A 22,087-nucleotide genomic window follows, 5' to 3' on the forward strand; every position below is an offset into this window, starting at 1 on the left:
GTACTTAACGGCCTTCTTGTGGGCCAGCAATAGCCAGGCGCTGCCGGATCATCGTTTGATTATGTACCGTTACTTGAGTGAATTTTGCACGGTGAAAGAACACACACCAAAAAATTTGCACTGGACAATTATTATCAACACCAAAATCGAAGGTAAATAAATGACTGGCGCAGTTTGTGGACCATGACTAAATATACTGTATCTACTAGTGGATTATGGATCTACAGTGTTTGATTAAAAACAGCTAAAACCCGTATTTTACTAAAAGCCAGGTTGGACTTACACAACAATAATATTCAATGCATTCCTTGAGGTAAACGTTTATTTAAGTATCGACCGAATGGTAGCAAAAAGGGTCACATATTGCACCTTGCCAATACTTGTGTAGTTGGACATTCTTGGCCCTGCTAATTGCTAAGTCGTATCTTACACACATCGTTCAAGTCGTTTTCATTGAACGAAAATTGTTTTTGGCAACAATTAACCCATTGCAGATTTCTGTTAAGCACATGCCTAAAATCGTGGTAATTAATTGCTTGGCTTGCAGCAACTTTTGGCACTAAAAAGCTTGATTTTAATTTCCTACAAAACATCCCCATAGAATCGCATCCTGCGCGTAACTTACTTATTATCAGGTTATTCATAGTTTTACATAGGTTTTGGAACCTGTCATGTTCAAGGACAATAATACATCGATCAATAAATTCGTGAAGGGACTACATTGTGTTTTTAAATCGTTACAAAAATTACGTTACGGTGGTTTCATACAACAAAACGACACTTTTTAAAATCGCATATATTCGAATAAAGCTTAGGAAGTAATATTAATTGCACAAAATTGAACGCATTTAATCATTGGATAGCTGTCAAAGACAAGAGGCTGGAATTTGCAGCTACATTCTTGCTGCAGTGATTGAAATAATTAGTTACAAAAAAATGCACATCACCTTGACATTGGTGCAACTTTGGAACAGAACATAATGGAAGCATTATAAAACAAATTACTCAGCAACCTGCTTAAACTTAAAGTATACAACACTTTCTCCTAGACACTTTGGCACAAAAACGTCAAATTATTTATGACACATTAATATTGAATGGGGTATGCTATAACTTCAATCACTTGTGTCAAACCACTTGAAAATTGGTGTAAAAACTGCTTTAAACTTGATTGGCAAGCAAAATTATTTTGTGATTTAATTGCAAACACGTTAAGAGCATAATTTTTTTATTTTGAGCTGCTCCACTTTTCATCTTGAGGAAGGGTGTAGCCCATTTGCTCTCTTGCAGTCTGCATAATTTCTGCTATTTGCAAAGTCATTTCAGCAGTAATCAGTGGCGATTCGGTCAAACCTGATTCATTGCCAATGTAAAAAATTATCAAAGTACCATGTGTGATAGCACATTTTATATTTAGTATACAATAAACAGAATTTGTGAATAACTGTAACAATCTCCAATCAGTTTTCTGTATGTGTATCTATCACCAACTTGCAACAAACATTGACATTTCCAGATCAAGAATTGTGTGAATTAGAAAAGTTTGCATTTGTTACTGTATAGAATTGGGCATTTGCAAACATTAACATAACTTTTTTTGTCTTTATACAGATGAACAAACTTTATTTTACAGTTAACAATTTTGCCATTTAATCCATTTAAAAACTTAAACCTGAACATAAGGTGTTTGTTAGTAATGTTTGTTTGTTTCATTTTTATCCTCGGTGGGCGGGCAATGCCTGAATGCGTTATGCTCACAATAAGTTCGCCGTCGAGCTGCCTGTTTTATTGCAAGTCCGTTGATCATTTTTTATTTGGTTTTTTCGACTTAGGCAGTTGGTGACTTCAATTTAGTTCAACCTATCGAGGACCACTGGGTTGGAGCAATGTCGCTTAAGTTTCTTGCTCAGGGAAACACAAGCGACCAAGATAGGATTAGAACCAATGACCTTGTGATCACAAGGCCGTTGCGCTAACCACTCTGCCAACTTGGCGGCATAAATTATACATAAAATTATATAAATTATATACATACAAAGCAAGGGTTGTTTTTACTGCATTTGGATCAAATGTGCCAAAAATGTTTCTCACCCTTCGTAAGGCATCTTCTAACTTCCATTGCTTCATACTGCATTCCAGAAGCATTGGTAAAATGTAGATCACTCCTTTTAGATGGTGGTAATTTGTAGTAGAACTCTTGTTCTTTTTGTCCATCAACATGCAACACCATTTTTTCTGGACACCAAAAAGGCTGAACAATCTAAAGACAAAAAAAGTCTCGAAAAGTTACCGTTTTTTTGAAGAACGTAAGTTATGTTTCTAGTAAAAGAGTTAGTCATTGTTTCAGTTTTAAGGGAAAACAGTTTTATAAGCTATTGCACAGCATTAAACCTGCAAAAGCTGTTCACTGGTGTGATCAGACATTTTCCAAGCCTGTAAAAAATATCGAAGTACAAACATACTCTTATGTATCCTTTTGATCCACAAACAATTGCTTCTCTTGGTCCTTTAATGAAAAAGGATGCATTTAGTATAGCTCTGCGATTGCCACTGTATTCCAAAATAATGTGCGTTTCCCCATCCACTCCAGTCTATAAACAAGAATAAAAAATGTTCCCTAAAGAATTGGGCCTACTTTCTTTTTTGTATGATTGGTTTCATGTTTAATATGTTGCATTTTACAGCGATTGGTTGATCATCCCTTCCTAATATACTTCTTCATCAGTGGTCTTCAACCTGTGGGTCGCGACCCCAAATAGGGTCGCCGCAACTTTTTCTGGGGGCGGTATAAACAGTGTTTTTTTAAGGTGTTTTGGGGGACCGAAACGGTCCCCAGTTTACAGATTCGTACCTCGTGTCACAATCTAATCAATGTGATGCAATAATCTATATAAACCCAAGTAGTCCAACCCATTGTTACGCGATAAAGTCCCATGAAGGGCATATTGTGTCCAAAACAATACAGCGGATTCAGGGAATTTACTGATTTCTGCCAACTGGTGAGCTGTAACGCAAATTAGGTTGGCCAAATCAAATTTGTGGGTTCTATCATTTGAGCGTAATACTGCACACTGGATGCTAATATTTAAAGTCTACTTAAAAATTAAACCGGCATATTTACATGAAAATAGTTTCTGTTTCGGCATTCCTTGAAAAAAAATTTCACTATCGGAGAAAAATGGGGTCGCATGTAAATGCTGATTTAATTTTCTTTTAAATTGGGGTCGCCTTTAAAAAAGGTTGAAGACCACTGTACTACATGATAAATCCAAACCACACAAAGGTCAATATGAATTGGGTCTTTTACCAACTTCACAGGTCATATTCCCAGATCTTAAGTGTCTATTTACAAACCACATGTAAAAATTCATTTCTTCTCAAGTTTAAAAACTTGTCCCTTGGGAGCAATTGGTTCCAAGTTGGAAACCACTGTTCTAGTGACTTTATAAGTTAACAAATGACTTGGCATTGGTTTAAATGTTTTTGGCAACCAGTATGTAAAAGATTTGTGCAATATAGTAGCCTAAGGCTATAACTATGTCAGAATCTTTTTTATTCCTTTGCATAAATTTAATTTCAATACTTTATAAAAGGACCTGGAAAAAAGTGTTTTCACAAGCTGTTGAGACATAAGCAAAAAATCGTCACATTATTTTGTTTGGATTGAGTATTTTGATGATGTTTTAGCTTGATGCTATAAATCAGTGTTTAATACCAGAACTGAATGAAATTTATTTATTTGTTGTGCAAATTTTTGTTTTATTCGTTATTTCGTTCTGGTACTGATATTTTTATTTCTTTCCAGGATGACCGAAATAAATTTATAACGGTATTTTTTTGCGGTATTTCTATCCTAACAAAACATTTTTTGGGGTCTTCACAACTCAAGTGAACATAGAAAGTTGCAACCCACAATCACTTTAATACATCATATAGCATTTGGTACGTTTTTTTGGCATTAAATTTTTAAAGTTTAGTACATATTTTAGCGTTAATTTTTTGGTATGGTGCAATGGGGCAAAGTTTTATTAGATGTTAAATATACATAACAAAAAATGGAATAAACAATAATGGTGTTTAATTCGATTTTTGATATATTTTTTGGGGGTATTTTTGTTCAGTATATATATTTTTAAAGCCAAAATCTATTTTTTTTTCGTTACGGTATAACCAGTATGAAACACTGTTATAAAATACCACATTAAGTTTGTATTTACCTCAAGAAGGTACCCAGAACTAATTTGGCTGATGGGTTTCTCACCAAAAACAAGCTGAGCAAATTGAATCGTGTAAACACCTAAATACAAAAACATATTAAAAAAAAGGTTGTATCTGTGGTAAAATAAGGCAAAAGAAAATCATGCATGGTATAGCTGCTGTTTCACTGCAATATGTTATCATGATAATTACATCTTGTCAAGCTGGGAATAGGAATGTATGTACCTCCCTGGGGAGGATAACATTTAATAAAGGGGCATTGGGAATAAAGTATGTGGCTGAGCAAGTGAAAGAAAGTGAGCAAGTACTTAACAAATTTAAATTTGCCTCTTTGCACAACCAATATAAGTATTTTGGTTAAACAGTATAGACTGCAAAACAAATCTTTACGGAAAACAGTTTAAAACTTCGGCAGCAGAAATTGAATTTACTTTGTTGCGTGTCGTTGTTATTGAAAGGTCACTCTTGTACAAGGATCACAATTTTCATGAATTTTTGTGCAACTTACCAATATCAAGTATGGCGCCCCCTGCCATCTCTTTTTTACGACATCTTTCTGCCAACTTTTCCCCTGCATAGTTTGTAAAACTAGCTCGTACATGACGAACTTCCCCAATTATGCCGCTGTCGATTGTTTCCTTTAACTTTTTGTAAATTGGAAATGCTCGACTCCATATCGCCTGGTTTGTTAAAAAGTTTTCTTTATTGAATAAAGTGTGACATTATTTGAAAACCCAACAGAGATAGGAAATTTACAATGTTTACTATTGTAGAACTATTTTAAAATAGTTTAGTTTAATCGAATCCAGATAACCAAATCCTGTTTCAGCAGTGTAAAATAATGAATATGAATGAATTTATTACTTCAATGTTTTCTTATTACCAGCATTTTATATTTTGCAATTAAAATTCGTAGCAAACAAGCTAAAAAGAATTGGTAAACATGTGCTTCTACACAATCATTGCAAAAATCACTGAAAAATATTCACAAACATCCAGAAATAAAGCTTAGGACTCTTGATACCTCCATGAGAAAAAGTTTTTTAGATTTTGCAATGTCTTGAAGATTCTTGGTTTCAGCAACATTTAAACACAAAGGTTTTTCACACAAGACATTTTTTCCAGCCTCTAACATCATCTTGGCTGCATCATAATGGAGAGTGTTGATCACACCAATGTACACTAGATCTGAAAAAAAGAGAGTTTTTTTTAACAAAATAAAACAGATCATCATGTAATGAAAGCAAAAACATAAGAAGATAGTAATAATATCCAACCTATATCAGCATCTTTAGAAAGTTCCTCATAACTTCCATATGCTTTTGGTATGTTGTGATTTTTTGCAAATGACTGGGCACTTTCAAGCCTTTGTGCTGCCACTGCTTCAACCTAAGATTAACAGCAACACTTTGATTGTTTTGTTTATTTTAATATTGCTGATAGAAAAATGTCTGCAGGTGGTATGCTTATGACAAGTTTGTCCTTATGATTCCTGCACAGTTTCTAACCCATAAGTTTATTTATTCGAGTCAAGGATTTTCAATTTGTTCAGCCCACTAGGTTCCTTTGGTTGTGAAGTAGTGTTCTTGGGTCAGCAAATTGCATGTTGATTTTCATATTTAGCACAAAGTACTGTCTGGTCTTCCTTATTACTCGCATTGTATCAGATCCAAATGGTCTTGCTGGACACATAGGTCCTGTACATCTGAAATTTGACTGGGAACTGCCATATTCTAAAGAATTAGCCAGGGAAAACAAGTGACTGAGATGGGATTAGAACCCACAACCCAAGTACAAAAGCAGTTAATCTAACTTAATATTCATATTAGTAACAATTTTTGGGCATAATTTTTCTGCAATTGACACAATAACCTTAAAGCATTACAAAAAATAACAGCATATATATTATATTAAATAAAAATTAACTTTACCTGGTGTTCATTTTCGGGCAGTGATTGCAATGCAACAACAAAATCAAAGGAAATTTTACCAGCTGAACAAATGCCCCATCGTAAAGCCTTTCCGTCCATAGTTCAAAGCAACACGTTATGGTAATTCTGTAATACAGGAATAAAAATGCCAAATCAGTTACTGCATCATTCTTTCGAAGTTGTAACTGCTAACTCATGGTAAATTGTTGCATGTGTAAACATTGTAAGGAAACTCCCCAAACTGCAACTGGAAAAAAGGGCACCTGAGTGAAAGCATGCAGCCAATAATTGCAATTTCTTTGAAACTGAAAGAGATACGGTAAAAAAGAAAAAAAGGCGTTCTTTCATTTGCAGATCAGTATGTGTTTATATGCACATAAAGAAACACAATACCCACTCCACCATTTTAGAATGTCTTAAAATAGAAATGCATCCAGTGTTGGGATTGGTGGTTCATCATCATCATTAAATGCACAGCGGTTTCTATACCGTATTATGAATCTAATCTACAGTGTTTGATTTAAAACAATTGAATCGTTCTTTAACTAAAAGCCACGTCGGAATTATACTTTGTGCAGCAAGAAATTTTAGTGCATTCCTAAGCGCAATATAACCGCGTGGTAATAAAAAAGGTTACACATTGCACCTTGCCAATATTTGTGTATTCTGTGCGCTGCTAATTGCTAAGTTGTAACTTACGTACAGTGCTACTCGTTCAGGTCGTTTTCAGTGAAGGTTTTGGCAACAATCAACCCATTGTAGGCTTGCTCTTGAAGGCACATGCCTGAAATTTGTGGAAACGAATTGAGTGGCATACAATAACTGTTGACACCAAGAATCTTGATTTTAATTTGCTCCTAAAACATCCTCATAAAATTGCATCCTGCCAGTAGCCTTCTTTGTTGTCAGAACTTTTCTAGTTTTACATGTTAGGTTTTATAACTGGTCTTGTATTAAGGAAATATTTTCATCATTTTAGTAATTTTGTGAAAGGACTTGATTCTGTATCTGACAGTGACTTCAAACAACAATACACTTTCTAAGGAACACATTTATTCGGATTAATTAGGCAACGATAATCGCACAAAATTGAACGCATTTAATGGTTGGATACAGCTATAACTGTCAAAGACAAGAGTTACGATGGAATTTTTATTCTTGCTAAATTGATTGAAACTAATAATTACAAAAAAAAGCATTAGTGCAACTTTGAAACAAGACAAGACGAAAGCATTTTGAAACAAATGGCTTAGTAACCTGGTCAAACTTGAAACAAATAACACTTTGGGCTTTGGCAAAAAAAGTCAAATTATTTATGACACATTAATATTACATATGATATGCTACAACTTCAATCACTTTAAACTTGATTTAATTGCAAACGTGTTAGAGCATAATTTTTTTTATTTTGAATTGTTCCACTTTTCATCTTGTGGAAGAGTGTAACCCATTTGCTGTCTGGCAGTCTGCATAATTTCTGCTAATTCCAAAGTCATTTTAGCAGTAATCAGTGGCGATTCGGTTAAACCTGTGGGAATAAAAATCGCAAAACTTACAAATTTACTCCTGTAACCCTGTTATGTGCAAAGTAATCCACTTTAATCAAAGCTCATATGTGTTGATAGCACATTTTTATTTAGCATGCAAAAAACAGAAGAACTAGAAAATCTGAAGTAATTTTCAATTAATTTTCTGATTGTGTATCAACTTTTAACACACAGAAAAAACACAAGTTTAAGTCTTTTGTGTAGAAATAGAAACTTGCATTTGTTACTCTGTACATATAGACAGTTAGAAACATTAACACAACTTTATTGTCTTCGCACACATTAATAAACTCTGTTTTTCCGTTTTTATTTCTAATATTTTGTCACATATTTTAGAAGATCAAACATTAACTTGAACATAAGATCTTTATTTGCAGTAAATTGTTCAACTTTTTTTTGTTTTTTACTATTTGTAGTAAAAATATACGAATCAAAGAGTTGTTTTTACTTCACTTGGAACAAATTTGCCAATAGGTTTTTTTACCTTTCATGAGGCAGTTCCTAACTTCCGTTGCTTCATACTGCATTCCAGAAGCATTGGCATACTTTTGATCATTCCTTTTGGATGGTGGTAACTTGTAGTAGAACTCTTGTTCTTCTTTTCCATCAACATGTAACACCATTTTTTCTGGACACCACAACGGCGGAAGAACCTAAAGAAAAAAATTTAAGTCTGGAATAGTTGCTGTTTTTTTTAGGAACAGAAGGCAATGTTTCACACATAAGTGTTCATTGTTAGTTCAGTTATGAGAATTTTTCTTAAAAAATTGTAAGGTATTTAACCTGCAATAACTGTACCCTGGTGCAATCACACATTTTACAAATCTTTAAAAACAAAAAAATGCAAACATACTCTAATGTATCCTTTTGTTCCACAAACAATTCCTTCGCTTGGTCCATTAATAAAATAGGATGCATTTAGTATTGCTCTGCGATTGCCACTATATCCCAAAGTAATGTGTGTTTCCCCATCCACTCCAGTCTATAAACCAGCAATAAATAAATACAAAAGAAAGAATGTGCAATACTTGCTAAAAAGTTATGCCCAATAGTGTGCTTTATGTCACAAATAAACCCTCATGGGGATATATCATGGCTGCAATATTTTTTAAAGTGGCTTTACATGTTTGCAAATGACTGTTTGCAACTAGTAATACTTAAAAATGCTTGTGAACTGTAGTAGCTTAGGGCAGTGGTTCCCTACCTTTTTGACCTTGCGGCACCCTATCAAAGAGATAAATAGTTTGCGGCACCCTGGCAAAACAGGATCAATTTTTTGAGGTTTCTGTATTTCAAATAACTGTATGAAATAAGGAGCCGGGAATAACTGCGAGACGCGAAACTTGATACGCACTGAAACTCGGTTAGAAATAAATAAATTCTGCACTTAACGGGTTAAAAATAAATAATGGACTGCAATATTGCAATATATCGCGGCACCCTTGACCACTTCAATTGGCACCCCAGGGTGCCGCGGCACCCCGGTTGGGAACCACTGGCTTAGGGATTAAACTATGTCACACACAGGTATTGCAACAACATTTAAATAAACATTTTTAATTCCTTAAATTAATGTTGATTTAATTCCTTAATTAATGACATTATTCTGAAAAAGGACATTTTTACTAAAAAAGCGCCAATAATCTTTATACCACAAGCTGTTTTAAACTTTGGTGGTGGGAACTTTGCTATCTTTGGTGTTATGCATTTCGATGTTGTTGCAGCTTATGCCTATAAATTACAATGTTTAGTTTATATTTACCTCAATAAGATACCCAGAACTCATTTGGCTGATGGGTTTCTCACCAAAAACAAGCTGAGCAAATTGAATTGGGTAAATACCTCAAAAGAAAAATATGTTTGATCAAAACTACAAAATATAAAAAAAGTATATATTTCAAAAAATATATATTGACCTATTGACACAACCAATTATAGCAATTTGGTTAAAAATATTGACTGGAAAATAAATCAACACAGGTCAACAATTCCTTTACTTTTATTTACTCATTTATGGTCACTCTTGTACAAGGATTACAGTCATATTTTTTGCAACTTACCTATATCAAGTATGGCTCCCCCTGCTATCTCTTTTTTACTACATCTTTCTGCCATCTTGTCTCCAAGGTAGGCGGTGAAACTGGCTCGTACATGGCGAACTTCCCCAATTATGCCACTGTCGATTGTTTCCTTTACCTTCTTGTAAACAGGAAATGCTCGACTCCATATCGCCTGGGTTTGGTAAAAAGTCCCCATTGTTAAATAAATTGTTAAAAGAAGTTATCATTATAAATGGGCAATTCACAATGTATACTATTGTAGAACTATTCTAAAATCGTTTTAGGTGTACTACCATAAAAGCTCCACTGATTTATTGCAATAACATTTTTACAAAAACAAAGTGAAAGAATTGGTGAGTATATGTTTCTGCACAATCATTGCAAAAATTTTTCATATATTTTCACACACATCCAGAAATAAATATAGCCTACCTCCATGAGAAATAGTTTTTTTGATTTTGCAATGTCCAGAAGACTTTTGGTTTCACCAACATTTAAACACAATGGTTTTTCACACAAAACATGTTTTCCAGCCTCTAACATCATCTTGGCTGCCTCATAGTGCATAGAGTTGATCACACCAATGTACATTACATCTAAAAAAATCTTAAAAAGTTTTCTTAAAAAGTGAAAACAAAACAGATCACATGCTTTGAGCAATTGAAGCAAAAAAATGAGATTAATCTAGTGATAATATCCAACCTATATTAGCATCTTTAGAAAGTTCCTTATAACTTCCATATGCTCTTGGTATGTTGTGATCTTTTGCAAATGACTGGGCACTTTCAAGCCTTTGTGCTGCCACTGCTTCAACCTGACAAGAAATAAAACACTTTGAATTATTTATTTCAATACTGGTAGATAGAAAAATGTCTGCATGAGATATTCTCACAACAAAAACTTATTAGAGGTAATGACTTTTAATTTGTTTAGACCACTAGGTTACTTTGGTTGTGGAACAATGTTTTTGCTCAGGGCTCGGGGCTAATCTGCGGAGTATGGCAGCTGCCAAACAAAAAAGACTAAAACCAAAGTAATTTTACATGCAAAAAGTAATGGCCTTGTACGCAGACTTAGGCATCTTGCATGCATGCATTGGAGTGGTCCTGCATGGATGAGATGTCATCGGGAACTGCCAATCTACAGACTGGGCTCGGAGAAACAAGTGACTGAGATGGGATTAGAACCTACAACCCCAAATACAAATGATTAAGCTAACCACAGAAATTTATTAACAAAAAGGCATAATTCACCAGGACTTAAAAAAACACCCCTAAAGCATTAGAAAACATAATAACATACATTGTATGCAATAAAAATTAACTTTACCTGGTGTTCACTTGCCGGCAGTGATTGCAATGCAACAACAAAATCAAAGGAAATTTTACCAGCTGAGCAAATGCCCCATCGTAAAGCCTTTCCGTCCATAATTCAATGCAACACGTTATGCTAATTGTGTAAAACTAAAACAAAATCAACTAAGTTATTGCAGCATTCCAGCTGTAAACTTTTTAACAGTAAATTGTGCACATGTAAACATTTTGCGAAAACTCCCTAAACCGCAACTGGATAAAAGGCGATCGTTGCATTTAGCTCTGCGGAAGACCAATCTTTGGTTTCCGTTTTATAAACTGATCGGGCTACGACAACGCGCGAGAGTTGTGCAGATACAGATAGCCTCCTTTAGCACACAGTATTAAAGTACCGTAGTTACTTATCAACCTTGCTAAAGCGAAGGCCGTTTTAAGCGGCCCGGGCCTTTCTACTGTTGTCCATTCGTTTTTTTCAATGTTTTGTCTTCGTACGTTTAATGTGAGGTTTTCACAGCTGTTTTTTTAACTCTGTAGCCTACTGCTTAAAAAAACAAGAATATGTCTAAAACTGTACCATATTGTTGTACATTTGTATTGGGGCGGATTTTGCCGTTTAGGCCAGTTTATCATTTAGGCTTAGGCTAGTTCGCTTGCTTTACTTTTAATACTAAACTGATTAATACAGTTGCTAGTTGATACTTGTTTATCGTCATCGTACATTGTCAATCTCAATAAAGGCAGACTAAAACAATCAAATACGGTGTAGCTGCAGCGCGTTTAATCATGATCCACCAATTGTGCCCTCCACTTTTTTGTGCCCCATAACGTCTTAACGTTGCGCAACTATTTCCGGCTTGGTGAATGTTTTTAGTGCAATTGTGTCGCTATGTGTTCTTTCACCAAGCGAAATAAACTCAACTCAACTTTCTTCATAATGGCTGTAAGAGCAAACCTAATAATGCCATCAGAAAGAAAGTGAACGTTTATATCGGCACCAATGACACAGCAAAATTTTCTTGCTAATAAAGTCATAAAAATGAAAGTAAACTTTGATACCGGCACCGATAACACGTGTAAGTTAGCCCACTGTCTCGTGAAAACCTGATAACGTCCTAATAAAAGTGAACTTTTGTACTGGCACCGATGACACAACAGAATTTCGTTAAGGTAGACTATCTGTCGAATGCAAACCTGATAACGTCCTAATTAAAGTGAACTTTCGTACCGGCACAGATGACACAACAGAATTTCGTTAGACTTTAGTTAAACAACTACAGGCCAAAGTCAAGTGCAACTTAATCACAAAATCAACAAAGCATTGGCAGATGGTTGCACTGTACAAGACCAGTAACAAAAAAGTATCAATCAAAAACGGCTTTTATAACGAGTTTTTGCCAGAATGTAGAAACAATACACTTCAGGATACAGAGTAAACGGCCTTGATTGTATGTGGTCCCCTTTTCCAAGTAAATTTTACTGAACTTAGTGACAGACTTAACTACACCTTGCTTCATCTCATGGTCAAATATAGATATGAACGAGATTGAGATCCTGAAGGACTACGGTCACTATTGCAGACGTTTTCCCTTGATAGATCGTGTGATTTTGCCGTTTAGGTTTACTTGTCTCTTTGCTTTGCAACGGTCTGCTTGCTTCACCGAGATTACGCTATTCACGTGAAAAATGTTATGCCCAAAGTTGCATAGATTCAATATGTTGATAGTTATTTATTTTCATGCAACATCCCCAACCTCAGTAAAGCAATCAACTTTAACCATCCTGGTGGCGAACAGCTTTTATCTACATTTTTTCAGTCAAACTTGATATATCCCAACCTCTTTTTGGATGTAAGCTACACTGTTTGTCGAATACTAACCGGATGTCATAAAACGTCATCATAATCAAACTAAACTTTGCTACCGGCACCTATGACACAACAAAATTGTGTTGTGACACAAATGACACAGCAGAATTTTGCTGGGCTGTAGGTAAGTGACTATGACTCAGGCCAAATTAAGTGACACTTTTATTGAAAATTATATCACAAAACCAACAAAGCATTGGCAGGTGGTTATGTACACTGTACAAGACCAGTAACGAAAAGGGCATCAATCAAGAACAGCCTTTATAACAACAGTTTTGCCAAAATTTAAAAACAATATACTTCAGGATACAGAATAAAAAGCCTTGTTGGTGTTTTGTCCTTTTTTACAAGCAAAGTTTACTAAACTTTGTGACAGATTTAACGGCCCAGCTTTATATCATCGTCAAAGGTATTTAGGAACGAGACCTGGACCTGGATCTTGAAGGGCTGTGGTCACCATTGCGAACGTTTTCCTCTGATGGATCACGAGATTTCCTCTTTTTGCCAGTTTCGCTGCCAGATCTGCGACCACGAGAGTCTGAACGAGAGCGTCTTCCACGGGAACGAGATCTAGAACTGTAAAAGTTTTTCATGGTTACATGGTAAAAAAAGAAAAATGTTGGTCATAACATAACATGGTAGTAGTACTTGTTAAGTCTATTTAAGTCCTTCAAAACTGCTTGCCATGTGATAACATGCAGTTTTAAACATGACTGCTGCTAAAAACGTGTCCCTGAATTCACAACCTGCAAGAACTTCAATGTTGAAGAAAAAAGAAATTACCGAGATCGTGAGTGGCTTCGGGATACACTTTTACGTCTTGGGCTTCGACTTCTGGACCTTGAGTAGCTTCTAGATCTTCTTCGTCTACGTGGAGTGCGGGATCGAGAGCGAGACCTGGAGTATGACCTTCTTCTCCGACTGCTAAAAATGAAATCACCAGTTTTCATTGCTGTTTGGTATACATTACCCATGTACCAAGACACATGCAATCCAAACAAAGCTTCACCATTTTTCATATTGAAGTAGATTTGTGACAGCTTCTTTCCAAACTTACACAAAATACTACATAGTCTAAAAGACCAGTATGGCACGCTTTTATAGTTGGTAGGGTCCCAGGTGACAGTATATAGCAGGTATTTCTTTTTTTATAAATTTTACAAATTTTTTAGCAGGTTTTTCATTTTTCATACTTTTTACAAATTTTTTAGCAGGTTTTTTATTTTCTCATAGCTTTTTACAAATTTATACTGGACGATGTTACAGTTTTTTTGGAAAAATTATGATCTTAATAATGATTTCATGATTAGAAAAGTAGTCACGATTTAGTCTAAGACAGAAGTTAGCAGTTCTGATGGTCTCAGTATCACTCGGGCATCGGAGAGAATCTCATGTCTCAAATTCTCCAATTCACCCTCCATTCTCGCAAAATCTCGTAGATCTCATAACTCTAAGCCCTGAATGACATATCGGGCAGTCCAGTCAAATATGTTATGCTTGTTTTAACACACAAGTGCCAGCGATGGCGAAATAGTTCATGCAAAAAGAGCAGGGTTTGCTCTTATATTTTACAGCTTAAGAAAGGTACGATTTTTATACAGGCTTAGAAACATGTTCTGTACTTTTTGAAATTACTAGCACATTTAAATAGAAAATTTGATGTTTTAATATGCCAACTAATCAAGTTTTATTTATAACACGAAGAAATGAAAAGCCGTCAATACACTGGTCTTAAAAAAGATGTAATGATAAAGTTGTTGGAAACTAAAATCACCATTGGACAAGATTTTTTTGATGCTAAAAAAGAAAAATGTCAATTATAATATTCATATTTCATACTAATAACACACTGTACAAAATACCTTCTTGAGTTGCGTCTATGGTACAGATCACAGTCATATGCATAGTGGCCAGCCTCTCCACAGTTGTAACATCTGTCAGTGGGATGAAAGGATCTCCTTGAGTTCCGACCAACTCCAAATGAGTCTCGTGAGTCTCGTGAGTCACGAGAGTCGCGAGAGTCACGGGAATCCCTGCCTCGTGGGCCACCATGTGACCATTCAACTCTGATGCGACGACCTTGCAATTCTCTGAAGACAAATGAAATTTAGACAACTACAGCAAAACTGTCATAAATTTATAGGCTCATGTTCATCTCCTGTATTTATTAAAAACGACTATTTACCTTCCGTCCAAACCCTTTATGGCATCTTCAGCATCTCGGTAATCTTCAAATTCAACGTAAGCAAATCCGGGAGGACTTTTTGCCACCCAGACATTCAAAAGCCGGCCATAATGTTCGAATTCATACTCGAGGTCACCTCGGGTTGTGCTTGACGAAAGGTTGCCCACGTAAACCTTAGTATCTCGGTGCGACATACCTTTAAACAGTGGTAAAGCTAAAATTCGAGATTCCACCTAATCAATAAACACTATGTTAAGATAAAAACCACAAACAGAAAACAACACAACGAAAAAAACGAAAGAAACGAAACTGCAACGTCCAACTCGGCTTTCCAACGCGGTCACGTGACGCGCTACGCACTGGTTCCTTCACGTGACCGTTGCAAAAACGCGGGGTTATCAGAAAGAAAATTAAAACATCTTTTGGAAATTTCTGCAAACTATTATTATAATAACACCTTATTTTTGCCAGTTTAGCATTGCTTAAAATTTACAGTAATCAAAGCTTTGATACCTGCAGCATATTTTGCAAGCATTTTATCTCCATATTTTTTTTATTTTAATAGAAACGTGACAAACAATTTTAGGCCGAAAAATTATAGGAAAAACTGCGTAGATTCTAAAGAAATTGTACTTTTATGTAGAAACAAAATGTTAAATAGCTTTCGCACAACCGCACCCAATATTCACTTTATTTGTGATTTCTATTGGCGTGAAGAACGCCATCAAGCTTTTTCAAGACAAAATTATCCAGAGTTCAATTTTTCGCTTATTATCAGTTTAGAACGTTTTATTTACAATATATTAGCCTTAAAACACCTTTATCGGAAATAGGTTGGGTCGGTTTTTAGTGCCATCTCTAAAATAAATGTGTGTGTCAAGACAATTTGACTTAATAAGTTTTTGCGGAAAAATCACTATTCACTGTTATCGCAGTAATGCATTGTCATGTCACAAATGTGCAAGAACGTATTTTGACAATTCCCTGTGGCCTAGTTATCATGAGTTGTGGACAGTTTCTGTGTGGTTCAAATCAATTGTTGCAAACATTCTTGTGTTTTGCATCTGCGTTAGTGTGCCAATTGTTTTTATTTGTTTTGTTTTGATTCTATTTGAATAAGGTTGTTTAAGAGTACATAAATATAAAAGGAAAGATTTACCGTAGACTAGAGCACAGGGAATTGCTAAAAAAAGCTTTGGAAAAATCAGTCCCACTTTTAGCTGCTTAGCATACCTGTGAAATAGGACTATGACATGCATAATGCGAAAGAAGCTTGCAGACAGAATTTTAATCCCTGTTAGTTTATATAATTTACATTTTATGTTGCCATTATTACTTTTTTATGCTTAGAACATGCCTTGCTCCAGTGCACATACAAATAGTTTTAAATAGATTCTTTGAACGGAGTTTTGCTTGAAGAATTTCCATCTAGAAATAATATCAACAGCTGGTTTATATGATGCCTGTTCGACTGTGGAAATGCTTTCCTAGTTTTCGTTGCAACAGGTTAGTAAAATGACTTTGCAGTGAGTGATCCAGTCTGCAGAGCATGCAGTTCCTGGCAAAATCTTGTGCATGCAGATCAACATATCCCACATGCGCCAGTGCATAGCCCTTAAATCCATGTTCATGACCAATTTTAGCAGGTACAGAGCAAGCGATAGAGGTCAGGACAATTAAATGCCTTTGGTGCAAAATAGCTGCATGCAACCCCCAAAAATTGGTGTGCAAAAATATATTTTTTTGCTGAGTGTAGCTGCTCTGCAGACTGCGTTGTGATAATTTTCTGCATTGTGTAAAGTTCGTCTTTATTGATGCGAAATAGCCTGTATTCTAAAGTTGCTGCACTTTGTGCTTGAACTCTCATACTAAGCAGTGTTGCTCAACCTTGTATTTTATAATTACATATACTTCTCGTTATTTGCAAACTATTCAGAGCTGCATTAGTTTACTGGAATTCTACATAAGTGCATGTACTGTGCAAAAAAAGGTTAGAGAATATTAGCTGAATCACTGAATCACTTCTGTGTATATTATAATGACAAGTAACTATATATATTTAAATGATTTGCAATGTGGGAAACATTTCAGGCAAATTGACAGTATCGATAAAAGACATTGTTCTCTACTTGTGGTGCCAGAAGATGTGCTGCGTCATGGCAGAACCCTGGAAGAGTTACTCCTGGACTCAAATCAAATCAAAGATCTGCCAAAGGTACATTGCAGCTTAGCCTACATAAAAATAGGCCTATTGACTCGTTATGGGTCCCCTTCCCGGCGCAATAGTGTTACAAGGACAACCAGTTGTATGTTGCTCGTTGGTGGGTTGCTTGGTGGTTGTTTTTGCGCCATGGCAGTTAGGGGCTTGTTAACAGCCCTATGACGTCAGAAACATTAACGGTTGTTGCTCAAAACACCTCTAGTGGTCGAAATTTCAAACATTGGCGGATTGGGCTGAAATTTTGCAGTACTATTGATTGAGTCATTGTGATTTTTATATATTTTTTGTTTGTGTGTCGAACCCAATTAGTTACCTTACTAGCCCCCTAAAATGGGTCAGCTTTGTAAAACGTTAAATAGCACATACTTCAAACAATATCTGGGGTGAATCTAATTTTATAGTTTGTATTCTACATAGAATTATTATTTAAGCCCAGTGCCGATCACTGTGTTTTACCTTACAACACCCGACTTTCTCATGGTTATCTCTTGAATTGCATTATTTTCAACTTTGCATGTGTGGGGACCCATGAGTTTTTGCCTGCAGAAACGACTAAAGGTATAAAAGATGGTGACTAATATGGGACCCAATACAAAATAAGCATAGGAAATATATTTATGTTTTAAAATAGGTTATAGTGTATATGCAAGGGCAATATGTGCTAAGCCACCCTTCTAGTTTTGTGACTTGCTTTTTGTGTTTCGATTGTGTATATTTTTCATTTTTTTATTCCAACATTATGCTAAAATGTCTCACAGGCAAAAAGAACTTCTCATATTGCATTTGTGTTCTTAAAAGTAAAACTGCTATATGTAGAACAGATTTGCAAAATAAATGGTAACTCCATAGATCACAAAATATGGAAAAGAAAAATTTGCATCGTTATATCATTTTGGTGATTATGGCAATTAAAAGGCGTTTTCTTGTGGTAGTCAAAGTCAAAGAAAATTGTGTTTCTTGGTATAAATGCCTCCTAGAATAAATTCACTATGGCAACCGATCGTGTTTGTTTCATTAGGTAGCACAGTTTGCATAAGCCCTTGGAAAAACAATATGCCACATTAAACGTTGTAAAACATTTTCAAAGGTTACCAAGTAAAATGAATCCAAGCTTGTAGCTACTGCTTTTAGGTTTAGGGTGAAAAGATTAAAAGTAATGTAAGAATTTATTATGGCGAAGAACAAACCTAAAAAGGGTTAATGCTATTGTTGGTCAAGAATAAAAACTGGTTCCTTGTTAAAAACTATTGTATTTCATAGACAAACTTGACAATACCCTCCGCCCCTCAAGTATAGTATGATATCCTTGTTGTTTTGAAATCTTGTTCTATTTTTTTCTCACCACTTTCATTTTGCTTCAGACATTTTTTCGCATGGCCAAAATCAGAAAACTTGGACTAAGCGACAACGAAATTCAAATTCTATCACAAGATGTTTGCAACTTCGTTTATCTTGTCGACTTTGACATTAGTCGAAATGGTAAGAAATGATGTCATTTTGTCATGCAGACTTTTTTACCATTTTTGTAAATGTATTTTTGACATGCGTGATTTATATTTTAGATTTGGCTGAAATTCCTGAGACTATCAAGTTTTGCAAAGCCTTGGAAGTGTTGGATTTGAGTGGCAATCCTTTGACAAAGTAAACACATATGTTTGTACTATCTTTTATACCTTAAAATTTCTTGATATGTGTAAGCTTAACCTTCCAGGACTAAGTTGTCTGTTTCAACAATTTGATGAAATTTATTTTGTCAGGTTGCCAGATGGTATATGTGCACTTCTCAATCTCAAACACCTCAACGTTAACGACATATCACTGATTCGACTGCCTCAAGATGTTGGCGAGTGGGTTAAAAGTATTTAAGTGACTTGGCAATGACAAGATAAAAATAGTATTACTTTACTTGCAGTTGGCTGTGTTGGAATCATTTTTTTAAAATTAAAAACAAATAATTTACCAAAGTTGTGACATTTGGATGTGGTCCTCTTTTTTATCATCTATATACATTTTGGTAGAAAAATGTTAGTATTGGACTGTTCTGAAACGCCAATCACTTATCATTTTTTGACATAAAAATGAGTATATATTTTACCAAAGTTATGACATTTCAATATGATGACCTCATTTTCTGACATTTTGACAAAAAAATGTTAGTTTTTAATTGTTCTGAAATGTCATTATATTTTCATGCTTTTTGCACTTGCTTTTATAATTGTGTTTTATTTATGCCATTTTAAATTTATAATAGCCTCACGAAGTTGCAAACGCTTGAATGTCGCGAGAACCTTCTTCAATCCATTCCATACAACTTGTGTGAAATTTCAATGTTGGAACAGTTGGATTTGGGCAATAATGAGCTGGAGGATTTACCTGACAGCATCAACAAACTGAAAAGTTTAAGGGAGTTATGGCTTGATGGAAACCACTTGACCACTTTGCCTCAGGTTTGTAACGTTTTAGGTTTCACGAGCATTTTTGTGTCACTATTTTTTGTTTGTTTTGGGCCTTGTGTGCAACGAAGCATGTAAAGTACAGTGCAGTCAATGACAATTGACAAACCAAGCATGCCTGTCAAAATTTGTTGCTTAATTTTATAACATAGTATTTTTTGTTGTTGATGTAAATGTAGTAATGGGTTTCAATTAGATTTACTGTATACAACTTGAACATATAGTATATATTTTAAACTCTTGTACAAAGTGCTGCTGAAAATATATAGACCATAAATATGTTATTGCTTTAAATTAGTGGTTCTCAACCTTATACTGATCATGTACGACATGACAACCTTTTCTATTGTTGCATACCGCCTAAAGACCCAGAGATATGCCTGTTTTTCTTGATGGTAGGCCACGAGATAGTCATGTTTTTCCTGACTAGGACTGTATATTTCTAAAACCAGCAAGGTTATCAATTCCAAAAGAATTTGTAAAGACCGGAGTTTTGCCACAAACCAAGGCTCATTAGTTGGGTCAGTAAAGTTGCATTTTAACTTGAATTAGGCATAGCTGAAAACCACTGAAAAAGCTCTGGCATACCACAGGTTGAGAACCACTGCTTTAAAGCAAACATAACTTGTTACTAAACCATTGTTAAATTTTGCAGAGCATCGGAAAACTAAACAACCTTGTATGTTTGGATATAAGTGAAAACAAACTGGAAGCGGTGCCAGACAGCATAGGGAAGCTTGTGTCAATTACAGACCTCACCCTTTCCCACAATTTTATTGAAGTTCTCCCAGATTCTGTTGGTAAGTTTTTGGTCATTTTCACTTTGTGACTTTGGATTAAATGTGGACATTGGACATTTTGCTATTTTGTATGGTAGCTGTTTTTTTTGTTCATCCAAAATTAATTTTTTGCAATGATATTAAACAAAGCTAATTACATTTAAAATGTGGACATTGGACATTTTTCTATTTTGTATGGTAGCTGTTTTTTTTGTTCATCCAAAATTAATTTTTTGCAATGATATTAAACAAAGCTAATTACATTTAAAATGTGGACATTGGACATTTTTCTATTTTGTATGGTAGCTGTTTTTTTTGTTCATCCAAAATTAATTTTTTGCAATGATATTAAACAAAGCTAATTACATTTAAAATGTGGACATTGGACATTTTTCTATTTTGTATGGTAGCTGTTTTTTTTGTTCATCCAAAATTAATTTTTTGCAATAATATTAAACAAAGCTAATTACATTTAAAATGTGGACATTGGACTTTTTGCTTTATTGTATGGGAGCTGTTTTTTATTTTTTTTATTTTGTTGATTCTAATTTAACTTTTTGCAAGAATTTTTAAAAAAGCTAGTTACATTCTGATAGATAAGTTAAATGTTAAGGGGTAAACCTTTTATACTTCCTTAGAAATATGCAATTTTTAGTATGTTTTGACACCATAAATTTTGAGCTATGTAAACAAAGAGGTATGATTTATGTTGAACTGACTAGTACCCCTTCTTTATTCTATCCTTCGCTGCTTAAATTCACAAAACAAATACAAATTACCTGTGTTAGCAAGTATCTGTTGACCTATTAAACACATGGCTTCATACCTGTTTGCTTGGTTTGAATTTTCGATTAAGTCAGACCATATTTCATGATGTAGTAAATGTCATGTAAAGTTCATAATGATGACATCACTGCATTTTGAGGTGCTTGTCATTGAAGATGGTACATGTATGATGTGCTAAAATTTTTGTCCTTTCTATGTTTCTACCTAATTTATGACTAATATTGTGATGAATATCCACACCTAAAAGGGGGTATAAATTTATACCAAGTATGAAAATATGATAACATATTTTTGTATATATTGTATTATGAACTTTTCAACAAAATCTAGCTAAGAAATTAATAAGTCCTGTATGGTATATGCAACAGATACTTAAAAAGAGCGGCAGACAATCAGCCTCAGTGTAATGTTTTGTTTGCACAAATATTAATGTAGCGTATTTAGAAGGCATCATCAGTTTCTGTCTTAAATAGATATCTGTATGAGATTTAAACATCTTTTAATTTCTAAAAAATGTGTTTAAGTTGCAATTAAGCAAAAAAAAATTAAAATTATTTCTTTTAAACAAATATATAATAATGTTCCTTTTAAAAACTATTGACATTTTTTTAATTGCAAACCTGTGCAAAAAAATGCCAAAACCACATAATAATACAGCTCATTTTTTTGTGATCTCACATAAGAATTTTTACAACATGCAGAAGTGCAATGTGCATTATGTACAAACCTG

General features: G+C 34.6%; 4 protein-coding genes and 1 long non-coding RNA gene across 15 annotated transcripts in view; 2 read left to right on the forward strand and 3 right to left on the reverse strand.

The window, feature by feature from the left end:
• Window positions 1-1,211: 1,211 nt before the first annotated feature.
• LOC145237242 (trans-1,2-dihydrobenzene-1,2-diol dehydrogenase-like) lies at window positions 1,212-6,406 on the reverse strand. The gene is made up of 8 exons (XM_080100040.1): window positions 6,150-6,406; window positions 5,496-5,607; window positions 5,243-5,406; window positions 4,727-4,898; window positions 4,218-4,297; window positions 2,463-2,591; window positions 2,092-2,260; window positions 1,212-1,353 (listed from the first exon to the last, which is right to left on the reverse strand). The coding sequence occupies exons 1-8, from the start codon at window positions 6,246-6,248 to the stop codon at window positions 1,229-1,231; spliced, it is 1,050 nt and encodes a 349-aa protein (XP_079956166.1). The 5' UTR covers window positions 6,249-6,406; the 3' UTR covers window positions 1,212-1,228.
• On the forward strand, window positions 2,248-3,804 carry LOC145237246 (uncharacterized). Its single transcript, XR_013861969.1, has 2 exons — window positions 2,248-2,306; window positions 2,685-3,804. It is a non-coding gene; the product is annotated as an uncharacterized LOC145237246 (long non-coding RNA).
• A 779-nt stretch (window positions 6,407-7,185) lies between the features above and the next one.
• LOC145237243 (trans-1,2-dihydrobenzene-1,2-diol dehydrogenase-like) lies at window positions 7,186-11,271 on the reverse strand. The gene is made up of 8 exons (XM_080100041.1): window positions 11,086-11,271; window positions 10,459-10,570; window positions 10,189-10,352; window positions 9,757-9,928; window positions 9,459-9,538; window positions 8,550-8,678; window positions 8,181-8,349; window positions 7,186-7,677 (listed from the first exon to the last, which is right to left on the reverse strand). Exons 1-8 carry the CDS (start codon window positions 11,182-11,184, stop codon window positions 7,553-7,555), a joined length of 1,050 nt encoding a protein of 349 aa, XP_079956167.1. The 5' UTR covers window positions 11,185-11,271; the 3' UTR covers window positions 7,186-7,552.
• A 1,811-nt stretch (window positions 11,272-13,082) lies between these two features.
• On the reverse strand, window positions 13,083-15,483 carry LOC145239225 (serine/arginine-rich splicing factor x16-like). 4 transcript variants are annotated; one of them, XM_080102513.1, is made up of 5 exons: window positions 15,119-15,483; window positions 14,796-15,023; window positions 14,708-14,730; window positions 13,717-13,857; window positions 13,083-13,509 (listed from the first exon to the last, which is right to left on the reverse strand). In XM_080102513.1, exons 1-5 carry the CDS (start codon window positions 15,310-15,312, stop codon window positions 13,337-13,339), a joined length of 759 nt encoding a protein of 252 aa, XP_079958639.1. In that variant the 5' UTR covers window positions 15,313-15,483; the 3' UTR covers window positions 13,083-13,336. The 4 variants fall into 4 exon arrangements, with proteins under 4 accessions (XP_079958639.1, XP_079958640.1, XP_079958642.1 ...); XM_080102514.1 differs by having other exon boundaries at window positions 13,717-13,854; window positions 15,119-15,376; XM_080102516.1 differs by lacking the exon at window positions 14,708-14,730 and having other exon boundaries at window positions 13,717-13,854; window positions 15,119-15,376.
• Window positions 15,484-16,449: 966 nt separating this feature from the next.
• The window catches only part of LOC145202681 (protein scribble homolog), a 54,357-nt gene continuing 48,719 nt past the window's right edge, over window positions 16,450-22,087 (forward strand). For 5 of the 8 annotated variants that reach the window (XM_080075701.1, XM_080075703.1, XM_080075700.1 and 2 more), the window contains exons 1-7: window positions 16,451-16,624; window positions 17,210-17,333; window positions 18,701-18,818; window positions 18,902-18,980; window positions 19,097-19,186; window positions 19,591-19,786; window positions 20,448-20,592. In XM_080075701.1, the coding sequence (XP_079931827.1) occupies window positions 16,575-16,624; window positions 17,210-17,333; window positions 18,701-18,818; window positions 18,902-18,980; window positions 19,097-19,186; window positions 19,591-19,786; window positions 20,448-20,592 (802 nt within the window). In that variant the 5' untranslated portion in view covers window positions 16,451-16,574. Of the gene's footprint in view, window positions 16,625-17,209; window positions 17,334-18,700; window positions 18,819-18,901; window positions 18,981-19,096; window positions 19,187-19,590; window positions 19,787-20,447; window positions 20,593-22,087 lie in introns of all 8 variants that reach the window. The other 3 variants (XM_080075705.1, XM_080075702.1, XM_080075707.1) reach the window with 2 other exon arrangements.

Source organism: Phallusia mammillata, chromosome 7 (assembly GCF_965637545.1).
Source record: "Phallusia mammillata chromosome 7, kaPhaMamm4.hap1.1, whole genome shotgun sequence".
Lineage (NCBI taxonomy): Eukaryota > Metazoa > Chordata > Ascidiacea > Phlebobranchia > Ascidiidae > Phallusia > Phallusia mammillata.